Source organism: Oncorhynchus tshawytscha, linkage group LG03, assembly GCF_018296145.1.
Source record: "Oncorhynchus tshawytscha isolate Ot180627B linkage group LG03, Otsh_v2.0, whole genome shotgun sequence".
Lineage (NCBI taxonomy): Eukaryota > Metazoa > Chordata > Actinopteri > Salmoniformes > Salmonidae > Oncorhynchus > Oncorhynchus tshawytscha.
In genome coordinates, this window is record NC_056431.1 from 42,420,419 (window position 1) to 42,441,705 (window position 21,287).

The 21,287-nt window shown below is 43.6% G+C and overlaps 1 protein-coding gene across 8 annotated transcripts in view; it reads right to left on the bottom strand.

Annotated features, from left to right (window-relative positions):
• Window positions 1–21,287, bottom strand: part of LOC112235968 (RNA-binding motif, single-stranded-interacting protein 1) — a 46,929-nt gene that overhangs the window by 12,124 nt on the left and 13,518 nt on the right. For 3 of the 8 annotated variants that reach the window (XM_024404559.2, XM_024404546.2, XM_024404532.2), the window contains exons 2-5: window positions 20,956–21,044; window positions 13,304–13,482; window positions 4,244–4,302; window positions 997–1,094 (exon numbers count right to left, since the gene is read on the bottom strand). In XM_024404559.2, coding sequence (XP_024260327.1) covers window positions 997–1,094; window positions 4,244–4,302; window positions 13,304–13,482; window positions 20,956–21,033 — 414 coding nt within the window. In that variant the 5' untranslated portion in view covers window positions 21,034–21,044. The remainder of the gene's footprint in view (window positions 1–996; window positions 1,095–4,243; window positions 4,303–13,303; window positions 13,483–20,955; window positions 21,045–21,287) is intronic. The other 5 variants (XM_024404553.2, XM_024404539.2, XM_024404567.2 and 2 more) reach the window with 3 other exon arrangements.

Consider the following 21,287-nt stretch of genomic DNA (forward strand, 5'->3'; position numbering starts at 1 on the left):
CCCAACAATTTGTGCCTTGGTTGGTTGTGCTCGTAAAGCCCAATTGGCCGGAGCCGGGTTTGGAAATGCCTACCGGGGAACAGTGGGTTAACTACCTTGTTCAGGGGCAGAACGATCGTTTTTTTGGACCTTGTCAGCTCGGGAATTCGATCCAGCAACCTTTCGGTTACGGTCCCAATGCTCTAACCACTAGGCTACCTGCCGCCCCAAGGCTAGTGAAAAAGGCTAGTGTAGGCTAGTGTAAATGAGCCCTTTGAACAGACAAGATGAGCCTCCTTTAGAAAGGACACACTGGATGTGTCCTAAATGGCACCCTATGCCCTATCTAGGGCACAACTTTTGACCAGGGCCCTAGTGCACTAAATAGGGAATAGGCTCTCATTTAGGATACGGTCTGCCCTATATGCCTCCTTTAGAAAGGACACACTGAGTCCTCTCTGCTCCTGCTGAGGCTTAGACACACGTCCCCAGGGGGAATTCCTTCTCCGGCTCGTCACCCTGTTGTCATCGCAGAGTATCACCAGCCTGTTCTCTCCACCCAACAGTCTGCCTGTCGGCGCCACTCACCCCTGGTGCCCCTCCAAAGTGTGTGACAGGATGCCTTTAGGAACTGTCACACACACCACCACCACTCACACACACGCGAACACAAGAGCACACACACACACAAATGGAAGAGCACACACACACACACACACAAAGGCAGGAACACACACATGAACGCAAGAGCACTAACACAAACACAAGCAAGCTAGCACACGCACACACACACACACCTATGGGCTCATGTTACTGCACAATGACCACAGAGTCACAGGGGGGCTGCAGACAAACTTGAGAGGTACACATGCAACCCGGGCAGGGAGATACATATTCATCTATGTAATGCTGGATGGGTCAGGTTTTTGCTGCCTGTAAATGGACTACCAAAATCCATTGAAGACTGTGTATTGTCAGGTGTTAGTGTGTGAGAATAGGAATAGACTGCAAGCATACCCTCACCTTAGCCATCTGGGCTTGGACCCCGCTGGTCTTCAGGGCAGTGACAGCTTTCTGAGCTGCAGCAGGGCTATCAAAGTCCACAAAGCCGTAACCTGAGGGACAGAACACCATACCACTCAAGAAACTTCTCACTATATGCGTTACACAGCCTATCATTCAGCTTTAACATTACTATCTTCTGTTGGCAATGCAATTAAACATATAACAATTACGGACCCTGGTCAAAAGTACTTAACTACATTTTTACATATTTATATATACAGTACCAGTCAAAGGTTTGGACACACCTACTCATTCAAGGGTTTTTCTTTATTTTACTATTTTCTACATTGTCAAATAATAGTGAAGACATCAAAACTATTAAATAATACATATGGAATCATGTAGTAACCAAAAAGTGTTAAACAAAGAAAAATATTTTTACATTCAAAGTAAGCACCCTTTGTCTTGATGACAGCTTTGCACACTCTTGGCATTCTCTCAACCAGCTTCACTTGGAATGCTTTTTCAACAGTGTTGAAGGAGTTCCGACATATCCTGAGCACTTTTTTGCTGCTTTTCATTCACTCTGCAGTCCAACTCATTCAAAACCATCTCAATTGGGTTGAGGTCAGGTGATTGTGTAGGCAGGTCATCTGATGCAGCACTCCATCACTCTCCTTCTTGGTCAAATAGCTCTTACACAGCCTGGAGGTGTGTTGGGTCATTGTCCTGTTGAAAAATAAATTATAGTCCCACTAAGGGCAAACCAGATGGAATTGCCTATCGTTGCAGAATGCTGTGGTAGCCATGCTGGTTAAGTGTGCCTTGAATTCTAAATGAATCACAGACAGTGTCACCAGCAAAGCACCCCCACAGCATCACACCTCCTCCTCCATGCTTCACGGTGGGAACCACACATGCGGAGATCATCCGTACACCTATTCTGCATCTCACAAAGACACGCCGGTTGGAACCAAAAATCTCAAATTTGGACTCATCAGACCAAAGTACAGATTTCCACCTGTCTAATGTCCATTGCTCATGTTTCTTGGGCCAAGCATGTCTCTTCTTCTTATTGGTGTCCTTCAGTAGTGGTTTCTTTGCAGCAATTCAACCATGAAGGCCTGATTCACGCAGTCTCCTCTGAACAGTTGATGTTGAGATGTCTGTTACGTGAACTCTGTGAAGCATTTATTTGGGCTGCAATTTCTGAGGCTGGTAACTCTAACGAACTTATCCTCTGCAGCAGAGGTAACTCTGGGTCTCCTCATGAGAGCCCGTTTCATCATAGCGCTTGAACTTTCAAAATTGATTGACTTTCATGCCTTAAAGTAATGATGGACTGTTGTTTCTCTTTGCTTATTTGCGCTGTTCTTGCCATAATATGGACTTGATCTTTTACCAAATAGGGCTATCTTCTGTATTTGTTTGTATTTTATTTAACCCTTATTTAACTAGGCAAGCCAGTTAAGAAAAAAATCTTATTTACAATGACGGCCTACCCTGTCCAAACCCTCCCCTAACCTGGACGAAGCTGGGCCAACTGTGCGTCGCCCTATGGGACTCCCAATCACGGCCGGTTGTGATACAGCCCGGGATCGAACCAGAGATCGAACCAGGGTCTGTAGTGAAGCCTCTAGCACTGAGATGCAGTGCCTTAGACCACTGCGCCACACGGGAGCCCAAACAAATGATAGTCCCACTAAGCGCAAACCAGATGGTTATCGCTGCAGAATGCTACGGTAGCCAAGCTGGTTAAGTGTCCTTGATTTCTAAATAAATCCCTGACAGTGTCACCAGCAAAGCACCCCCAGAGCATCACACCTCCTCCTCCATGCTTCGTAAAATACAGAGAATAGTGTGCCATTTGGTTGGAACTCTAAATCTCAGGTCAACATTGACGTCTACTGCAAGCAGAAAGTGACAGGATGTGATTGACAGCCACCACAGTGAGGCCAAGCCAGAGGCCACTATGTTCTGTGGTTGACCCCCACCTCTCTGTGGCCCATGGTGGTCAGTCAGTGACTGGTGGTGAGGTAGTGTGGTCGGCCGAGGGGAGCAGAGAACAGTGCTGAAGCTGCAGATTGCAGTGATGACGCCCAGGGCTCAGGTCAGTTCACTGTCCCCCTGGGGCTACATGCAGGCCAGAGTCAGACCTGCAGTCCCTCCCTGCCCTCTGCTCTGCTATATTTGACCATCAAACAAGCTCACAGGTCCACAGCAAACTCTCTGCTCAATGCGGAATCTAATTACAGATTCTAGTTTGATCTTGGTGATAAACAGCACAAACCAAGTATATGCTGAATCGGAACATTCTGATGTTTGTTTTTATGAATGGCAAATGTTCATTTGGCTTTCCAATTTGGGATTTTGGGGAGTTTCTCAGGTACCTTTCTTCAAGCAAGCCGTGAGTTCAAGAAATAATCGTCATGCAAGATGAAAGGATATTACTCAGTCGCCACCTGTGATTAATAAGGGTATAATAATCCCCAGCAGGACAGTGACCAAGCTTATTTCCTAGCCCATCTGTGGTGCGTGCTGGCTGGGCTGGGCTTCAGTGTCATTGCGCTTCTCACTAGTCAGAACAGGGTGTTGGGCCCAGGGCTGCAGCCAGAGCCAAGACTGTTTGTCACTCTCCAGAGGGAGGGGCATGAGCTGTCACTTCCTCTTGTGATCCCCCCCATAGCGCGCTGCACAGTGACAGACAGCCAATCAGTAAAGGGACTAAAATAACATGAAGTAGTGGCAGCCTTTTGCCAGCCTGTCTGTCTGTTTCCTGATTAGACCAGCCCCTCTGAGCCACATAGCTGTTGGATGACTGAATGACTTCAACAAGGCAGAGCCAGTACACTGTGACACTATTGGGGTGACAAACCCACTGCGTGAGTCAAGAAGGCCTTAAGCAAGAATCTTCATTCATTCCTTAGCATGGCCTTTGTCTTTAGTACAATAGCATTAGGAGGATTATGGTGAAAATCCTTTGTGTCATCATATCACAAACTGGAAGTCTTAAGTCAAAGCTCCAAAGCCTTAACACTGATCTCCTGCTTTACAATGAGTCATTGCGATACCTACGTACAGTATCCTCTCAATGAAGATGCATGTGATGAGTTTTTATTGCTTTAAGCCTAGGGGTTGTTATGAGCATGACTTCTTGAGTTGTGTGCAAAAATAATAATAATAAAAAAAACTGTTAGCAGAATCAACCACGTCCCGACTTACTGAAAGTCTTCGTTAAAACAGAGGAAGCCATACACACCTTTACATTTGTTTGTCGTCTTGTCCAGGATGGCCTTTGTTGATACAATTTTGCCATACCTAAGAGAGGAAGAGAGAAGTATTTTTAGTTGTGTTGCGTTATGTCCCCGACAGAGGCAGCCTGTTATAAAAGACAAAAAGAGTGAGGCTTGCACAAGAATGTATGACATCACCAAAAAAAAGCATGAGAAACAGGAAGCCGTTTGTTTCCATGTGGATTTGAGAATCTCTGCGGTGCTGGAGCAAAGGTTGCCGTGATTTTTACCAAACGACAGAATCATGGAGGGTTACCTATCCTACATAGGCATAAGGATGTCTGACTCGTGAAAAAGACGTACCGAGAATCAGAAAACATTTAGGAATAAACTTGAATGAAATATGCATTACACACTGTATATTTACGATTTATTGACGATGCAGGCACAGGGGGACTGAGTAGCATTCCATAGACACATCCTGTGCTTTAACAGTTATTTTGTGCACTGTGTTGCTGCTGCTGCCAGCTCTGACAAATGAACTCAGCGGTGACCCCTAAACACTGGCTGCACTGCATTTCCTTTCAGCGCTAAGCTAGCGCACTCTATTCAAAATGAATAGCAAATCAGTACAAAGAACGCAACTGCGACATATATCGCAACTTTCTCTCTGTACAATGATGAATGCAACCAATAACAACACACAGACGCCAGGCCGTAGTAGTAAATGAGCCTCCCTTGTAGTAATCAGCGCGGCAGACAAATGGTCGATGAGGGGATTGGCTCTCTAGACGGAGGAGGAAGTGTGAGCTTTGACTTGACCTGGGAGGCGGGCAGGTGGTGGCTTTATGAAAATGAGGCCTCCGTCCCGACCGTGAGTCATAGATATATCCGATTGTGACAGATCTGGTTGTGTGTCATGGTGTTATGATTGTCGCAGAGGAAAAGGTCACCTATAGTGTCTTTGCCATTAATGATCGCAGATCAGCAGTGGCTTAATATAACCAAATAAATCTCCATGATATTTGAAATCCAATTACAGAGCCTGACTTTGCGAGCAGCAGCACATGTCTGTGTGTGCTGTGCTCGTCTCCGCGGGCCGGCGTGACCTTACTCTGTGCTCCACTGGGTAAAGAGCCTCGAGGATGAAGGGGTTTCCACTAATTGACTCCAAATAAATCAATTACAGGAATCACCACAGTGTCAACGGCAACGGCAACCCCCCCCAGAGCAGCTCACCAATCAAGGGACGCGAAAATCTAAACCTTAAATGCAAGAGGTTAAAAAAGGCACAGGATTACGACACCCGCTTCCCAATCTGGGCCACCGTTGGATGACTGAGAGGACACAGTTTAACTCTCTAACTCTCAGCATCGAATGTGTATGACATTGGTACAGAAGTTCAGGGTAAAGGTGTCCGGGATGCTTCCCATCTAAAACAGTTTGTGAAAATACAGTGCATTCGGAAAGTATTCAGACCCCTTCCCTTTTTCCACATGTTGTTATGTTACAGCTTTATTCTAAAATGATTTTTTTTTTTAAAGTCATCATCAACCTTCACACAATACCCCATAATGACAAAGCAAAAACAGGGATTTAGAATTTTTTTGCAAATCTATTACACCTAAAAAAACAGAAATACCTTATTTACATAAGTATTCAGACCCTATGAGACTAGACATGGACATCAGGTGCATCCGGATTCCATTGATCATCCTTGAGATATTTCTACAACTTGATTGTAGCCCACCTGTGGTGAATTCAATTGATTTGGAAAGGCACACATCTGTCGATATAAAGGTCCCACAGTTGACAGTGCATGTCAGAACAAAAAACCAAGCCATGAGGTTGAAGGAATTGTCCGTAGAGCTCCGAGACAGGATTGTGTCGAGGCACAGATATGGGGAAGTGTACCAAAACATGTATGCAGCATTGAAGGTTCTTAAGAACACAATGGCCTCCATCATTCTTAAATGGAAGAAGTTTGGAACCACCAAGATTCTTCCTAAAGCTGTCCGCCCGGCCAAACTGAGCAATCGGGGAGAAGGGTCATGGTCTGGGAGGTGACCAAGAACCCGATGGTCACTCTGACAGAGCTGCAGAGTTCCTCTGTGGAGACGGGAGAACCTTCCAGAAGGACAACCATCTCTGCAGCACTCCACCAATCAGTCCTTTATGGAAGCCACTTTTCAGTAAATGACACATGACAGCCAGTTTGGAGTTGGCCAAAAAGGCACCTAAGGACTCTCAGACCATGAGAGACAAGATTCACTGGTCTGATGAAACCAAGATTGAACTCTTTGGCCTGAATGCCAAGCATCACGTCTGGAGGAAACCTGGCACCATCCCTACGATGAAGCATGGTGGTGGCAGCATCATGCTGTGGGGATGTTTTTCAGCGGCAGGGACTGGGAGACTGGAGAGAATCAGAGAGATGAAAACCTGCTCCAGAGCGCTCAGGAACTCCGACTGGGATGAAGGTTCACCTTCCAACGAGACAATGACTCTAAGTACACAGCCAAGACAACGCAGGAATGGCTTCGGGACAAGTCTCTGAATGTCCTTCAGTGGCCCAGCCAGAGCCCAGACTTGAACCCAATTGAATATCTCTGGAGAGACCTGAAAATAGCTGGGCAGCGACACTCCCCATCCAACCTGACAGATCTTGAGAGGATCTCAAGATCCTCTCTACAGAGAAGAATTTTCCCATTCTTCTCAGCAAAGAAGAATGGGAGAAACTCCCCAAATACAGGTGTGCCAAGCTTGTAGCGTCATACCCAAGAAAACTTGAGGCTGTAATCGCTGCCAAATGTGCTTCAACAAAGTACTGAGTAAAAGGTCTGAATACTTATGGAAATGTGATATTTCCGGGGGTATTTTTTATACATTTGCAAAAATGTACATTTTGCAAAAAAAAAAAAAATGTTTTTGGGGTGTTGTGTGTAGGTTGATGAGGGGGAAAAAACAATTTAATCCATTTTAAAATTGGGCTGTAATGTAACAAAATTAGGAAAATGTCAAGGGATCTGAATACTTTACAAAATTCAATGTATTATGGCAACATTTTGTGACGTTTTAGTTCGATTTTTTCTGGCTGTTCGTGCACAAGACGTTTTTTAATCGAGTCAAGGTGAAGTCGGTAACCGAAGTGTACGCCCATTCATCGGTGACTGGTCAACAGTAGCGAGGAGATTCTTCAATGAAGTGTTTGTAGTCATTCAAAGAGAAAAGATTCCCTTATTATGCACATTTTGTCACTTGAAGGAGTATGTGAACAAACTGTTCGGCTCCAGCCGAACAGAAACATGTGGAAGGCTTTAGACAACGGCCAAAGGTGTCTCTGTGTGTGTGTGTGTGTGTGTGTGTGTGTGTGTGTGTGTGCTTCAACACATCTTCCAGGAAAATAAGCTTCCTAAGACAACCTTAGCCATTAGACTCCCCCCTTTTCCATTAGCTTTCACTAACCATCTATCACAGTGTGTTGGAGCTGCTTGGTGCTGTTAGACAGATGAGGGTGAGCTGCTTGGTGCTGTCAGACAGATGAGGGTGAGCTGCTTGAATCAGGTAGAATGTCTTCTCTGAGAAAGTGGTGGCAGTAGCAGCTAGGAGAACAATGTACTCCCATTCCACCTGCCTTTCCCCCCCTTGCCTTTATCCCATTACAGTGGCTAAAAGGGCTCTGATTACTATTCACTGCATGCTTATTGATTCCTGCGGATAGCACTGAGGGATACTGTTCTGTCTGCTCTGAAAATAGCAGGATTGAGTTATGGCCTCGTATTGACTGAGGGCTGTAAAGTGTTCCTGAGTAGCAAGTGAATTTTTTTTTTTAATGCGATATGAAGAATCACTTTGCTATCAACAAGAACTGATTATACCTTGTGCTTTTTGAATCCTCAACTAATGCCTCAAGGTTTTAAGTAGACATTTCAGGATTTTATTTGGGGATATTTTGGGATCGGTTGGTGGATCAGCTCAGGTGGGATCAGTTGGAAAAACACAGGGATCTATTCCAACCTCTTTAGATTGTCTAAACAACTAGCTAAGGTGCATTACCCCTGACCTACTGACTGAGTAGACTGGTGGTCCAGTCTGTTTGTGCATTAGCCAACTCCTGTTTGTGTCCATTCATGGTCATACCAACCAGAATGGCCTCTGCAATCTCAATGTTAATATGCACTCCAATTTCAAGCGGGGTCACTGATTGGTTGTTGAACACAACGTTCTTCATCTAACGTTTTAAGAGTTTATTTTGGGAGAGCGTGGCTGAACTGTTGCCAGTATTTAGGCTACTAGTCACTGAAAATCAGCATTGATATAACATTGATTAGGGTGAGTTTATACGCTAAGAACATTTCAGTCGGGGGAAGGATTAAGCTAGTTACAACACAGGGTAAAAGAGCAAGAGCTGTTGACCCGGAATCTCTAAAGAGAGCTCTAATCCCAAATCTTAAAATGGCAACAGAAAGCGGCTGCGCTATGACAAACCATCAACAGTGCTAGAGACGGTCCGGACATCACTCCCTTATATACATGACGTTATCAGTATGAATCTAACTGCCTTTCACTGTACATACAACAGAGACCTGCATCGGGTCAGATACCCATGGTCCCCGCAGGTAACCTACAAAATAAATCAGCTGGCGGGTGGAATTTAAAACATTCTTTCAACCCGTGGGTCGGCTCGCGGTCCAGAACAAATATATTGCGGGTCGGAAACGTTTTAAATCAAGATCTTACATATATATATTTTTTTTACCCAGGAGCATGTTGTGTGGTGCTAAAACATTCCTAATTTGATCAAATTCAGAGATTATGTTCCCTCCCCCACACGCACGACTGTGTTCTCAAGTTTACTTTCCCTGGCTAGCCTAGTTTAAGCAAAAATGGCTAACGTAGCCTAACCAGAGTTCATTATTACATTCATTCAGGCTTCAGTTAATTTAGACCATATGCAGGCCATATAAAGTTTAAACCTGTGAAACTGGTAAAAGTTTGAGTAGCCTATAGCCTACTAAATAAATGTAGGCTATTTTTGCAGCCTGTAGCCTATTTGAATCTGGGAATTGTTTATTGGCGTTTTTATTAAACTATTTGATGATCTATGCATAAAGGTTTTGTTATGTCAGCTATAGTCCTTCATTAGGTAAGAAGGCTAATTAGAAGGCTCCTTTTTTAAGCCATTTGAATTGTCAATGTGCCGCTTCGCATTGTGAAAATAAGAACATATTGTTCTTAATTAATGATACGTTTTCCTTTTATCGAAATGTTGAAAAAACACGCAGACAAATTAATTAAGGCAGGGAAAGGGAATAGCCAAATAAACTACATACAAACAATTAAATAAATGTATGTTATTTTGGCGGGTCACAGGTCGGCTCTCAGGATAATTATATGCGGGAGGGTCCGGTTGCGGAGAAGAATCTGTCCTGATATCGGGTATCGGGTGGGGCTCGGAATTAATGTGGCCGGGTACAGCTCCAAAAAACGAACCCGTGCAGGACTCAAACATTCAATACCTGTTTGCTTTCTTCAATTATTCAATTCCCCTCTAAGTCATTTTTTAGGAAAAGTAAACATAGTTTACTAGTGTTCCAGACAATCTTGTGTGTGGTATAGGTTGCCAAACAGCAGCTATCACTCTGTATCTCTCTTTCTAAACGCAGGATAGAGGATCTATGCAAGCCGATTGGGAGATCGAGGGGTTGAATGTGCTGCAAAGTCAACATCACATTGTGGAGGTGGGGGGGGGTTTAGCGGGGGTCTGGGAGATGAAAATGAGATTTCAAAGTCACCTCGGTGGTCTTTTCCATAGATAGGTACACAATAACACAATGGGGCTGTGGATGAGAGCGGGCTGGGATGGCTCCTTTTATCCTCTGCATACATGAACTCCCCACTGTCTCGCTTCAGATACTGTCAGCTGCTAAGGCTCTCTGGGTTTGCCCTTGTAGTCTTCCAATATCATCTTTCATTTTAAATTCAGATGTAATGCCCCTGTCAGCTCTCCCCTTGCAGTGTTGGACATCATCTACTCAAATATCTCCATCCCCCCTCCTTCACTCACTGCTATCTCTCTCACTCTCTCTATCTGGTCCAGTGATCTGTCCCAGCTAGGTTCTACTTAAAACACGGCAGTAATATAACAATAATAATAATAATATATACCATTTAGCAAAGCCACTTACAGTCATGCGTGTATACATTTTACATTCTGATGGTCCCAGGAATCGAAACCCACTATCCTGGCGTTGCAAGTGCAATGCTCTACCAACTGAGCTACAGTGAGTCATCTAACCTTATTAGTATCTATTAAATGCACATTGAGACGGTCCACTGGTAACTGAGGTCTTGTTCTTCATATAGCATTGTGACATCACAGGAAGACCATGCAACACCTAACATAATGTTAAAGTGCACAAAACATTTGGAACATCTTCCTAATATTGAGTTGCACCCCCCTTTGACTGCAGAACAGCCTCATCGGGACATGGACTCTACAAGGTGTCGAAAGCGTTGCACGGGGATGCTGGCCCATGTTGACTTCAATGCTTACAACAGTTGTGTCAAGTTGGCTGGATGCCCTTTGGGTGGGGGACCATTCTTGATACCCATGGGAAACTGTTGAGTGTGAAAAACCCAGAAGCGTTGCAGTTCTTGACACACTCATACCGGTGCACCTGGCACCTACTACCATACTCCGTTCATAGGCCCTTCAATCTTTTGTCTTGCCCATTCACCCTCTGAAAGGCACATATTCACAATCCATTTCTCAACTGTCTCAAAGCTTAAAATACTTATTTAACCTGTCTTCTCTCCTTCATCTACACTGATTAGAGTGCATTTAACAAATTATATCTATAAGGGATCATCGCTTTTACCTGGATTCACCTGGTCACTGTACACTCAGTGTTTGTTTCTTTGTATGAATTAGATTCAAATAAATTATGCTAGCACAGGTCTGACAAACAATGACATATCATGATGACTTCGGAATTACATTGAGGAGTACACCACATCAGTCATTGGCTTCATCAAAAAGTGCATCGATGACACCCCCCCCCCACAATGACTGTACGTACATACCCCAACCAGAAGCCATGGATTACAGGTGACATCCGCACTGAACAAAAGGGTAGAGCTGCCGATTCAAGGAGTGGGTCTCTAACCTGGAAACTTATATGAAATCCTGCTATGCCCTCAAACAAACCTTCTGTAATAGCAACAGCAGACCACCATAGTCCCTGTGCCAAAGAACATTGAGGTAACCTGCCTAAATGACTACCGACCCATAGCACTCACGTCTGTAGCCATGAAGTGCGTTGAAAGGCTGGTCATGGCCAACATCAACACCATTATCCCAGATACCTTAGACCCACTCCAATTTGCATACCGCCCCAACAGATCCACAGATGATGCAATCTCTATTGCACTCCATACTGCCCTTTCCCACCTGGATAAAAGGAACACCTATGTGAGAATGCTATTCATTGACTACCGCTCTGTGTTGAACACCATAGTGCCCTCAAAGCGAATCACTAAGCTAAGGACCCTGGGACTAAACACCTCCCTCTGCAACTGGATCCTGGACTTCCTGACGTGCCGCCCCCAGGTGGTAAGGGCAGGTAACAACACATCCGCCACGCAGATCCTCAAAACGGGGCCCCTCAGGGGTGCGTATTCAGTCCCTTCCTGTACTCCCTGTTTACTCATGACTGCATGGCCAGGCATGACTCCAACACCATCATTAAGTTTGCTGATGACACAACTGTGGTAGGCCTGATCACCAACAACGATGAGACAGCCTATAGGGAGGAGGTCAGAGACCTGACAGTGTGGTGCCAGGAAAACAACCTCTCCCTCAACGTGATCAAGACAAAGGAGATCATCGACGGGGCTGTAGTGGAGCAGGTTGAGAGCTTCAAGTTCCTTGGTGTCCACATCACCAACAAACTAGCATGGTCCAAGCACACCAAGACAGTCGTGAAGAGGGTACAACAAAACTAATTCCCCCTCAGGAGACTGAAAATATTTGGCATGGGTCCTCAGATCCTCTAAACGTTCTACAGCTGCACCATCAAGAGCATCCTGACTGGTTGCATCACTACAGAGGGTAGTGGGTACAGCCCAGTACATCACTGGGGCCAAGCTTCCTGCCATCCAGGACCTCGGCAGGTAGCCTAGTGGTTAGAGCATTGGGCCAGTAACCGAAAGGTTGCTGGATCAAATCCTCAAGCTGACAAGGTAAAAATGTGTCGTTCTGAGTAAGGCAGTTAACCCACTGTTCCCCGGGTGCCGTGGATGTTGACTAAGGCAGCCCCGCGCACCCCTCTGATTCAGAGAGAGGCACATTTAATTTGAAGGTATTCAGTTCTATAACTGACTAGGTATCCCCTGTTCCCCTCTATACCAAGTGGTGTCAGAGGGAGACCCTAAAAATGGTCAAAAACTCCAGCCACCCTAGTCATAGACTGCTCTCTCTGCTACTGCACAGCAAGCAGTACTGGAGTGCCAAGTCTAGGACCAAAAGACTTCTCAACAGCTTCTACCCCAAGCCATAAGACTCCTGAATAGCTAATCAAATGGCTACCTGGACTATTTGCATTGCCCCCCCCCTCTCTTTTGCACTGCTGATATTCTCTGTTTATTGTCTGTGCATAGTCACTTTGGGTCTACCTATGCACATATTACCTCATTTGCCTTGACTGACCGGTGACCCTGTGCATTGACTCTGTACCGGTACCCCCTGTGTGTTGCCTCACTGTTGTTATTTTGTTGCTGCTCTTTAATTATTTGTTACTTTTATTTCTTATTTTTTCTTATCTATTTTTTACTTAACATGTATTTTTCATAAAACTGCATTGTTGGTTATGGGCTTGTAAGTAAGCATTTCACTTGTGGTATTTGGCGCATGTGACGAATACAATTCGATTTGGTTTGAACAGGCTGTTATTATCTCCAACTCAGGTCAAATAAGTAACTGCTGCTTTGAATCTCTCTACCACAGTCATGGTGTTGGTGACAGCAGCCAACAAGTCAATAACCAGTCAATAGATGTAATCATAAGATGAAGGAAGTGTACTCACGGCTGGCAAAGCTTGACCAGATCATGGTCGGTGGTGGCTGGGGCAAGGCCTCGGATGTACAGGTTGGTTTTACTGAGTTGCTCCCAACCTGCAGTGCTGGAGCTACTGCTGTTGTTGGTGCTGCTGTTGGTGCTGGGGCTGGGCGGAGCCATGGGCTGGGAGGAGGAGGCAACAGGTGGCTGCCAAAGGGAAACACACAGAATGGTGTCAGTCCAAGAGAAAACAACATGTCGGTGTGAAGTGCAATACTGGCGTCTCCCTTTTGCTAAACAAGAGGGAGAAAGTCAGAGAGAGAAATAGACTTCTCAAAACGAAGCAGACTACATTGCCTTGCCACATGGATGCAGAGCCATTTAATTGCTCAAATAAATATATCTGTTACATTTGTATTGATGTCTTGCAGAGCTAGTGATTGCCAGCCAGAGAGTAATCATGAAACAATGAAAGTCTGCATTTCATTAGTGGGTTAACAAAGTGTGCGTGGATTTGATTAAAACCCTCAGCTTTGTCTATGAATCTTGTCTCCACCATGAGCTGCACAGAGACATTCTTATTACTCACTCCCACTGTAACCAATAACAGTATTTTAGTGCGCTGGACCAGAAAACCATCTGTCTTCACCACAAACATATCGTTGTGTGGCCCAGCTAAATCTTCCATTTTGGTGCATACTAAAAAATGAACTGTCCCGATACTCCATCATTTGAGAATATTGAGTGGGTGCCTGGTGTGAGGATTAATATTTCACAGAGCAGTGATACATAGAGAGAAGTCAGCACAAACTGGGTCCAGAGAGGCCTGCAGATCTGCTCTGACACTAGTGTGAGACTGGATGGTTGTGCGTGAAAGAGTGAGCCCTTCTGAGGCCATCGCCCCCTGGTGGCTGACTGACTCCAAACTAGACATCTTAACAACTACACCCCCCAGCATGGCTTTCTTCCCATTCCACTGCTCCCCTACAGTAACATGCAGACTTAAGGCATGGTGCAGAATGTAACTCAACCTCAAGACCAGTACTGCTATTTCTGAACTCTGAGGATCAGCGTGATTGAAACAATGACATGCCACCCATTTTCTGAAACTTGCCAGATGCTAACGATGTACCCTCTCGAATCAAATGGAAAGACAATGTGTCGACCAGCATTTCCAGCATTGAATTTCAGATGTATTTCCAAGATGCTTGCTCTAATTCAATCAGCATCTATAAATCAGATGGGCCTTGTCAAGAATAGCTTGTTTTCCACATCTCAGAAAAGATCCCTTGTGTGATTGAGCAATAGGCTATTACACAGATGTAAGATCTTAATTTGAGCCAGTTTGCTGTGTGGATTAACAAAAAAATTGTTATGTGGATTATAATTATGGACATTTTTGTAGGGGTCGATACATTTTTCGTAAGGGAAAACCAAGTCTGATATTTCAAAGTGGAAATTACAAACTTCCGAAGACTTTTTAAACATCAAACGCATTGCAGGAACATTCTCCTGCGACAGGATGATGAAATTAACATCCTACATCTGTAGCATGCTTCCTGTTTGTAGGGCCACATATGTTATGATCTTAAAAGCTGGCCCTCTTCTAAAACTGATCTGTGTGTCTGTTCTGTGTCTGACACTGATTATCACCCTTCCCCCTCTGAGGAATCACAAGAGAGGAAGCTGAGATGATACAATAGCGCCGGTGGAGATGCCTGCCTGTTTTTACGGGCTCCTAACCAATTGTGCTATTGTGTGTGTTTTTTTCCTGCGTTATTTGTAACTTATTTTATACATAATGTTTCTGCCACCGTCTCTTATGACCGAAAAGAGCTTCTGGATATCAGGACAGAGATGACTCACCTCGTACTTTACGAAGATCTGTAAAAAAAAATGTTTTTTTATACGAGTCGGACGCAAAGGATTTACTTCATTCGCATGAAGAAGAGAGAGAGATAGGGGACGTAGGTTGGGGTGTCTTGTAAGGATCCGATGGCGTGTGGGTAATCCGCCTCTACCATCAAACCTACAGTGGTTCCTCCTTTAAAATTTGCGTCATACTGCGGCACACCCTGCGTGTTGCTGCAGCATTCTGTGGCACGCCATTTAATTCTCAGCCATTTCTTCTGTTACTGCAAGTTATTGCTAATTTGACCACCAGAGGGCATCTTTGAGAAGCATTTGATAGAAGCATTTGTAATAACGTAGTATATGGGATTGATTTGAAGAAATTTGGCTTCATTAATTTGATTAATATTATGGTGTTTCCATTCAGAGAAAAATTGTCAGTTTGTAAATTCAGAACGTTTCGCTCTCGGAGCACACACGTTCGGGTCGAGGAGTAGGGTTGATTTGAGAGTTCTGGCCTTACAACGGCAGTCAAGTACCCAAGCTAACATTGGCTAGCTACTTCCAGACACAAATGACACCACTCTGACCATTTTACTCACCCTAGCAGAGCTGGTAAGGCAGTTTTTGTGTTAACCAGAGCGTTGGTGACTTTAAATGTGCTGCTGGAAACAATTTAATGACGTTTTTTTCCCCAACATTTACTGACACCGGCCATATTCAACGGGTTTTGAGCGCTCGTAAAGTAATTATTCTGCGCTCTGGTACACTCAGACGAGAGTGCTCTGAAATCCGTGTAGATAGTAGGCTGGACACATAAAAATTTTAACAACGTTCTTTTCTGATAAAAACTAGTTCATTGCATCCAGCGTGGAGCCCAGTTTCATAATATTTCCCAGCTGCTTGCAGTCGTTTTGAAGTAATCGCGAAAAACAGGACTTATTTTAGTGCATTTTTCACCCTGCCAGCTCCTATTAGTTCTATTGAGCACCGTGGCACCAACTCGCCTTCCAAACGTTCTATTCCCAGCTTATTGTTCAACGTCACAATGCCTGCTTCGCTATTGTTGGTAATGAGACCTGCTCACATTGTATTATAGTTCAAATGTAAACAACAAAATGTAAACAACAAAAATAATATTGGAATTCTGCGGTCTTCCCATTGTTTCCTATGGGGGAAATATAGGCATGTCTGTCTATTTCGCCAAATATGTTGCAATGTGTATATTTGGACTTTTTTCAAGTCGGGTGTAACCAGTGTAAAATGGCTAGCTAGTTAGCGGGGTGCTCGCTAATAGCGTTTCAAACGGTGACATAACTCGCTCTGAGACCTTGAAGTGGTTCCCCTTGCTCTGCAAGGGCTGCAGCTTTTGTGGAGTGATGGGTAACGATGCTTCGAGGGTGGCTGTTGTCTATGTGTGCAGAGGGTCCCTGGTTTGAGCCCAGGTAGGGACGGAAGGAAAACTGTTACACGGACACTATTTTAAAATCAGGAGAATCTCCTCTTTGTAATTATGTAAGTCTGGGCAGCGAGCTCGTTGGTCATCGATCGCTAGACCTGAAATAGTCCGAAGTTTTTATTTTTCCCCTACTTTTTCATTACGCAGACATATGCACAGTTGACACCATCGAGGTGCAGATGTTTACTTTCTACACAAGTAGTTTTTTCCAGTTTCGTCCGACGAACAGATTCTAGTGGTAAAATGAAAAGAGATACATTTTTAATGGAATTTTAAGCATCACACCAGTCAAAACAGGCTCCGCGAACGTTCGATTCCATTCATTTGCTATGGGCTCGCACTAGTGTTCCAGTTTAGCCAACGTTCTTAAGCCGTTTTTCAGTCTTGGATGAATTTTGACTCGTTCTATTGTCCACATAACTTGTAACGTAATTTATTTGAAAAGTCATTACTTTGTTACATTAAGTAGCAAGCTACCCCTTGGTCGTTAGGGCAAATCTGGTCTGTGATAGGTTTTTTCACACCTAGCTCGGCTATGAGACTATTCTTTAGTAAAGGTTGAATAGTCTATTGTTCAGCTATTAGCCCTCCTTCCCAACTTGCAACAAATCTCATTCCTTTCCCTCTTCCACGGGTCATCATTCTGCTTCTGAGTGGCTCGCTCGTGGGCGTGCTGGCAGGGTATGGCAGCATCTTTGGTTGTGCGTCTAGAATTCTGCATACAGCAGCACGTTTGTATAAATGTGTGGTTATGGGCTGTATTGACGTATCCTAAAAACGACATCTGCTGCTTTAGATTGAACGGTCATTTCTCAGTTATTGTTTTCATGTCTATAAAAAGTAAGCTGTTTTCTTTACTTTCAGAGAGCGAGCGGACCTAGGGGTCGAAAATGTAGATATTGCCAGATGTTCACTGTCCGAGGAACAGGCCGTGGAAGCTTTATCGCTGGCAAAAGTGTCTATAACCAGAGCTAATTAAACTGTTCTGTGTTCTTTTTCTCAATCTCTGCCTGTCTTGTTGTACATGGAACTTGTCTCACATACATGGAACCTGTCTCACATTAATTAAAAAACCCTAAAGATGTCAGCTGCTAATTTTCAGAGTTACACCACATAAACACAGCCATTTTCACTGGACTATCTGTTGCTGCCAAGTCATGATTTCCCTGAGGGTTAGCCTTGCAATAACCAAGTGGTGAGACACATAGCCCTCTATATTTAAACGCTTCAGGTACCCTCTGATAGGTGTCTGCGTCACATACAGTATCTTATATTGATATTATCTTCTATTGTTTGTCCTCATGTGTCTGTTTTTCAGCATAAAATACTCTGCAGCCACTTAGTGTGGACACCAGGTAAGACCACACACACAAAAAAACAGTCTCTCTTCTTCACTCCATCCCTCTCCCCCTTCTCCCTAAACCCTCTAGGTTATATCAGTTGTTTTGGTGAATTCCTCCCGCATCTGAACTGGCTGACACAGAGGGCACAGCATGATCATTGGTGAGATGTCACTTGGTCGGGTCAACAGGAAGTATTATTAAAGAGACGCTTTACATTGAAATACAGACAGAGAGGTAGGAGTCCCAGAGTTAATGATCCAAGGTCCGTTTTGCATTTCACCTCCTGATTTAAGATGACTGACCGTGTTAGAATTATTTATTTTTTTAAACAAGGCTTAATCATGCTCTCTCATCTGCAGGTATGTTTTGATGTGAGAGACGAAGCCAGTCCCGTCATCGCCACTTCACCCGCTCTTAAGATAACCTTCGGACCAACTGGGTGCCCAAGGCTGGTTAGGAGACACCGCAATTGTGATGAACTGAGAGAATATTAGGGTAGTACTGTAATTCATGAATCATATGTTGTCTGCCGCTGTTCCTATCTCTTTCCCTTTCTGTCTTCTACACCTCTCTCCCCACCTCGTCTTTCTTCCTCGTTTTATAATACACACATTATATTGTATTTATAATATTACAATTATCATAATTATAATGCATTTATGTATTTATAACACCTGGATAATGAACTTCTTTCAATAAAGCGTTTCACATTCTCCACTGGTGGAAATTAAGTATCTCATTGAAATACTATCCTGGTTCCTCAGATTAATGCAGATGAAGGGAGTTAGATATGCATAGTTTATTTCTGTATATATGAATTACAAATCAATCATGTTTCTAGTCTATTGCATAGTTACAATGTGTAATCATTGATGTCCCAGGAGCTGGGGTAGTAAACACTGTTGAAGTGTATAATTGTAATACATACATGCAGACACAGCATCATTTAAATAATGGAGTATGATATGGCTGAAAAAGAAGTCTCAGAGATTCATTCCTGAACCGCCAAGGAAGTGTACATCAGTGAATATATTCAATGTACAGGCTACAATGTGGGAATCTCATGCGTGGTAATAACTACAGTACATGTGTATATAGGACTTACATCCTTGGCACAATAAAGTTATTATATTCTACTCTATCCATAGGCTTCATTAATGCCATTTAGACTTGAAGTTTATGCAACAACTAAGATAGCTGAGGTTCATAGATTGGAATGAATATTAGTTCAGAACCTAACGTTTTAGGGTCCATACACAGATCTGCTACATACTGTAGCTAGCTACACATCCATAGGCATACAGTTATTTTTTATCCTCCACTACACAATAAGCAAGTAAATAGTTAGTTAGCTATGTTACTTCAGCTAGGTTGCAAGGCAAGCTTATACAATTGTACATTCAATTTGCAGTAAGTGCTTTAGCTAGCTAGATTCTTTACATCCACTGTTTCACAAGACGACAGCCTTGTTTGCTGGATTTCTCAGGAGTCCCTAAAACATTAAACAACACGAATTACAAATTCATTCTCCTAACACTAGCTAGCTGGCTAATATTGGCTAGTAAAATTAACTTTATGACAAAAAAATATGCACAAACGTTTGTCTCTACATTAACCAAGATATTCCTCTCAATTGTCCATTTTTTGCTTGACTCGTTATGACGCTATAACAACTTACATCTGGTTCCACCATAATGTTTTGTAAGCCGTCTTTGTTGAAGAACGACACAAGGCAAGTGTGGATTAATCGGAATGGCCGATTAATTTGGGCCGATTTTAAGTTTTCATAACAATCGGAAATCGGTATTTTTGGGCGCCGATTTGCCGATTTTAATTTAGTATTTTTATACCTTTAATTAACTAGTCAAGTCAGTTAAGAACACATTCTTATTTTCAATGACGGCCTATGAACGGTGGGTTAACTGCCTTGTTCAGGGGCAGAATGACAGATATCTTATGTTTCACCGAGTCGTGGCTGAACGACAACATGGATAACATACAGCTGGCTGGGTTTTCCGTGCATCGGCAAGATCTGTGTCTATTTGTTGATGCACGAAATCTAATATTAAGGAAGTCTTGAGGTTTTGCTCGCCCGAGGTAGAGTATCTCATGATAAGCTGTAGACCACTATTTACCAATAGAGTTTATCTATATTCTTCATAGCTTTCTATTAACCACCACAAACTGATGCTGGCTCTAAAACCGCACTCAATGAGTTGTGGGTACCTAGTGGCAGGGGACCTTAATGCAGGGAAACTTAAATCCGTTTTTCCTAATTTCTACCAGCATGTTACATGTGCAACCAGAGAGAAAAAAAACTATAGACCAACTATAGACTACCTTTACTCCACATAAGGTCCCGTACATAGCTCTCCCTCCATTTGGCAAATCGGACCATAATTCTATCCTCCTGATTCCTGCTTACAAGCAAAAACTAAAGCAAGAAGTACCCGGACTCACTCAATACGAAAGAAGTCAGATGACGCAGATACTAACCTAAAGGACTGTTTTGCTAGTACAGACTGAAATATGTTTTCCTCGATTCTTCTGATGGCATTGAGGAGTACACCACATCAGTCACTGGCTTCATCAATAAGCGTATTGATGACGTTGTCTCCACAGTGACCGTACGTACATACCGCAACCAGAAGCTATGGATTACAGGCAACATCCGCACTGAGGTAAAGGGTAGAGCTGCCGCTTTCAAGGAACGGGACTCTAACCTGGACGCTTATAAGAAATCTCTGTAAGGTCTACACCTGTTGTACTCGGTGCATGTGACAAATACAATTTAATTTGATGGAATCCCAAGCATGGAGTGGTGGCAGAATTGCGCAATCCTCAAGATGGACTGGTTCCAAGCAAGAGATCTTCTTCCTTTCCGGTTCACATACCTTCACCACGGAAACCGACTTGACCTCCTGTTTTCAAGACGACGATGATGGGTATTTAATTTCCTTCATTGTTTTCCTTTCTGACACAAACTGCTCTTTGTATGGTGTGAAACTACTCAAATGAAATGACTACCTTTTCACAAAGAGTGCTGCTCTGACGGCTGTCCTCAATTAACTCTGACGGGGACTCTTGGCGGTTGAAGGATCCCATGTATTTTCCCTCTATATGGTGGGAGGACAGGTTAAGACATTAAATCACCATGGCGTGCATGCTTGAGGTCGTAACATATCGGCTAGAGGTTTTGAGATACGAGGCAAGATACAATTTATCTATCAAGCATCATATCTGACATGCGGGCTATTATTAACCTCTAGACAAAGAACTGACATAAACTGACATGAATGCAACTTTCTTATGACAAGCTGCCAAAAATAACCCTGGTCTTTGTCACTGTGCTTTCTGAA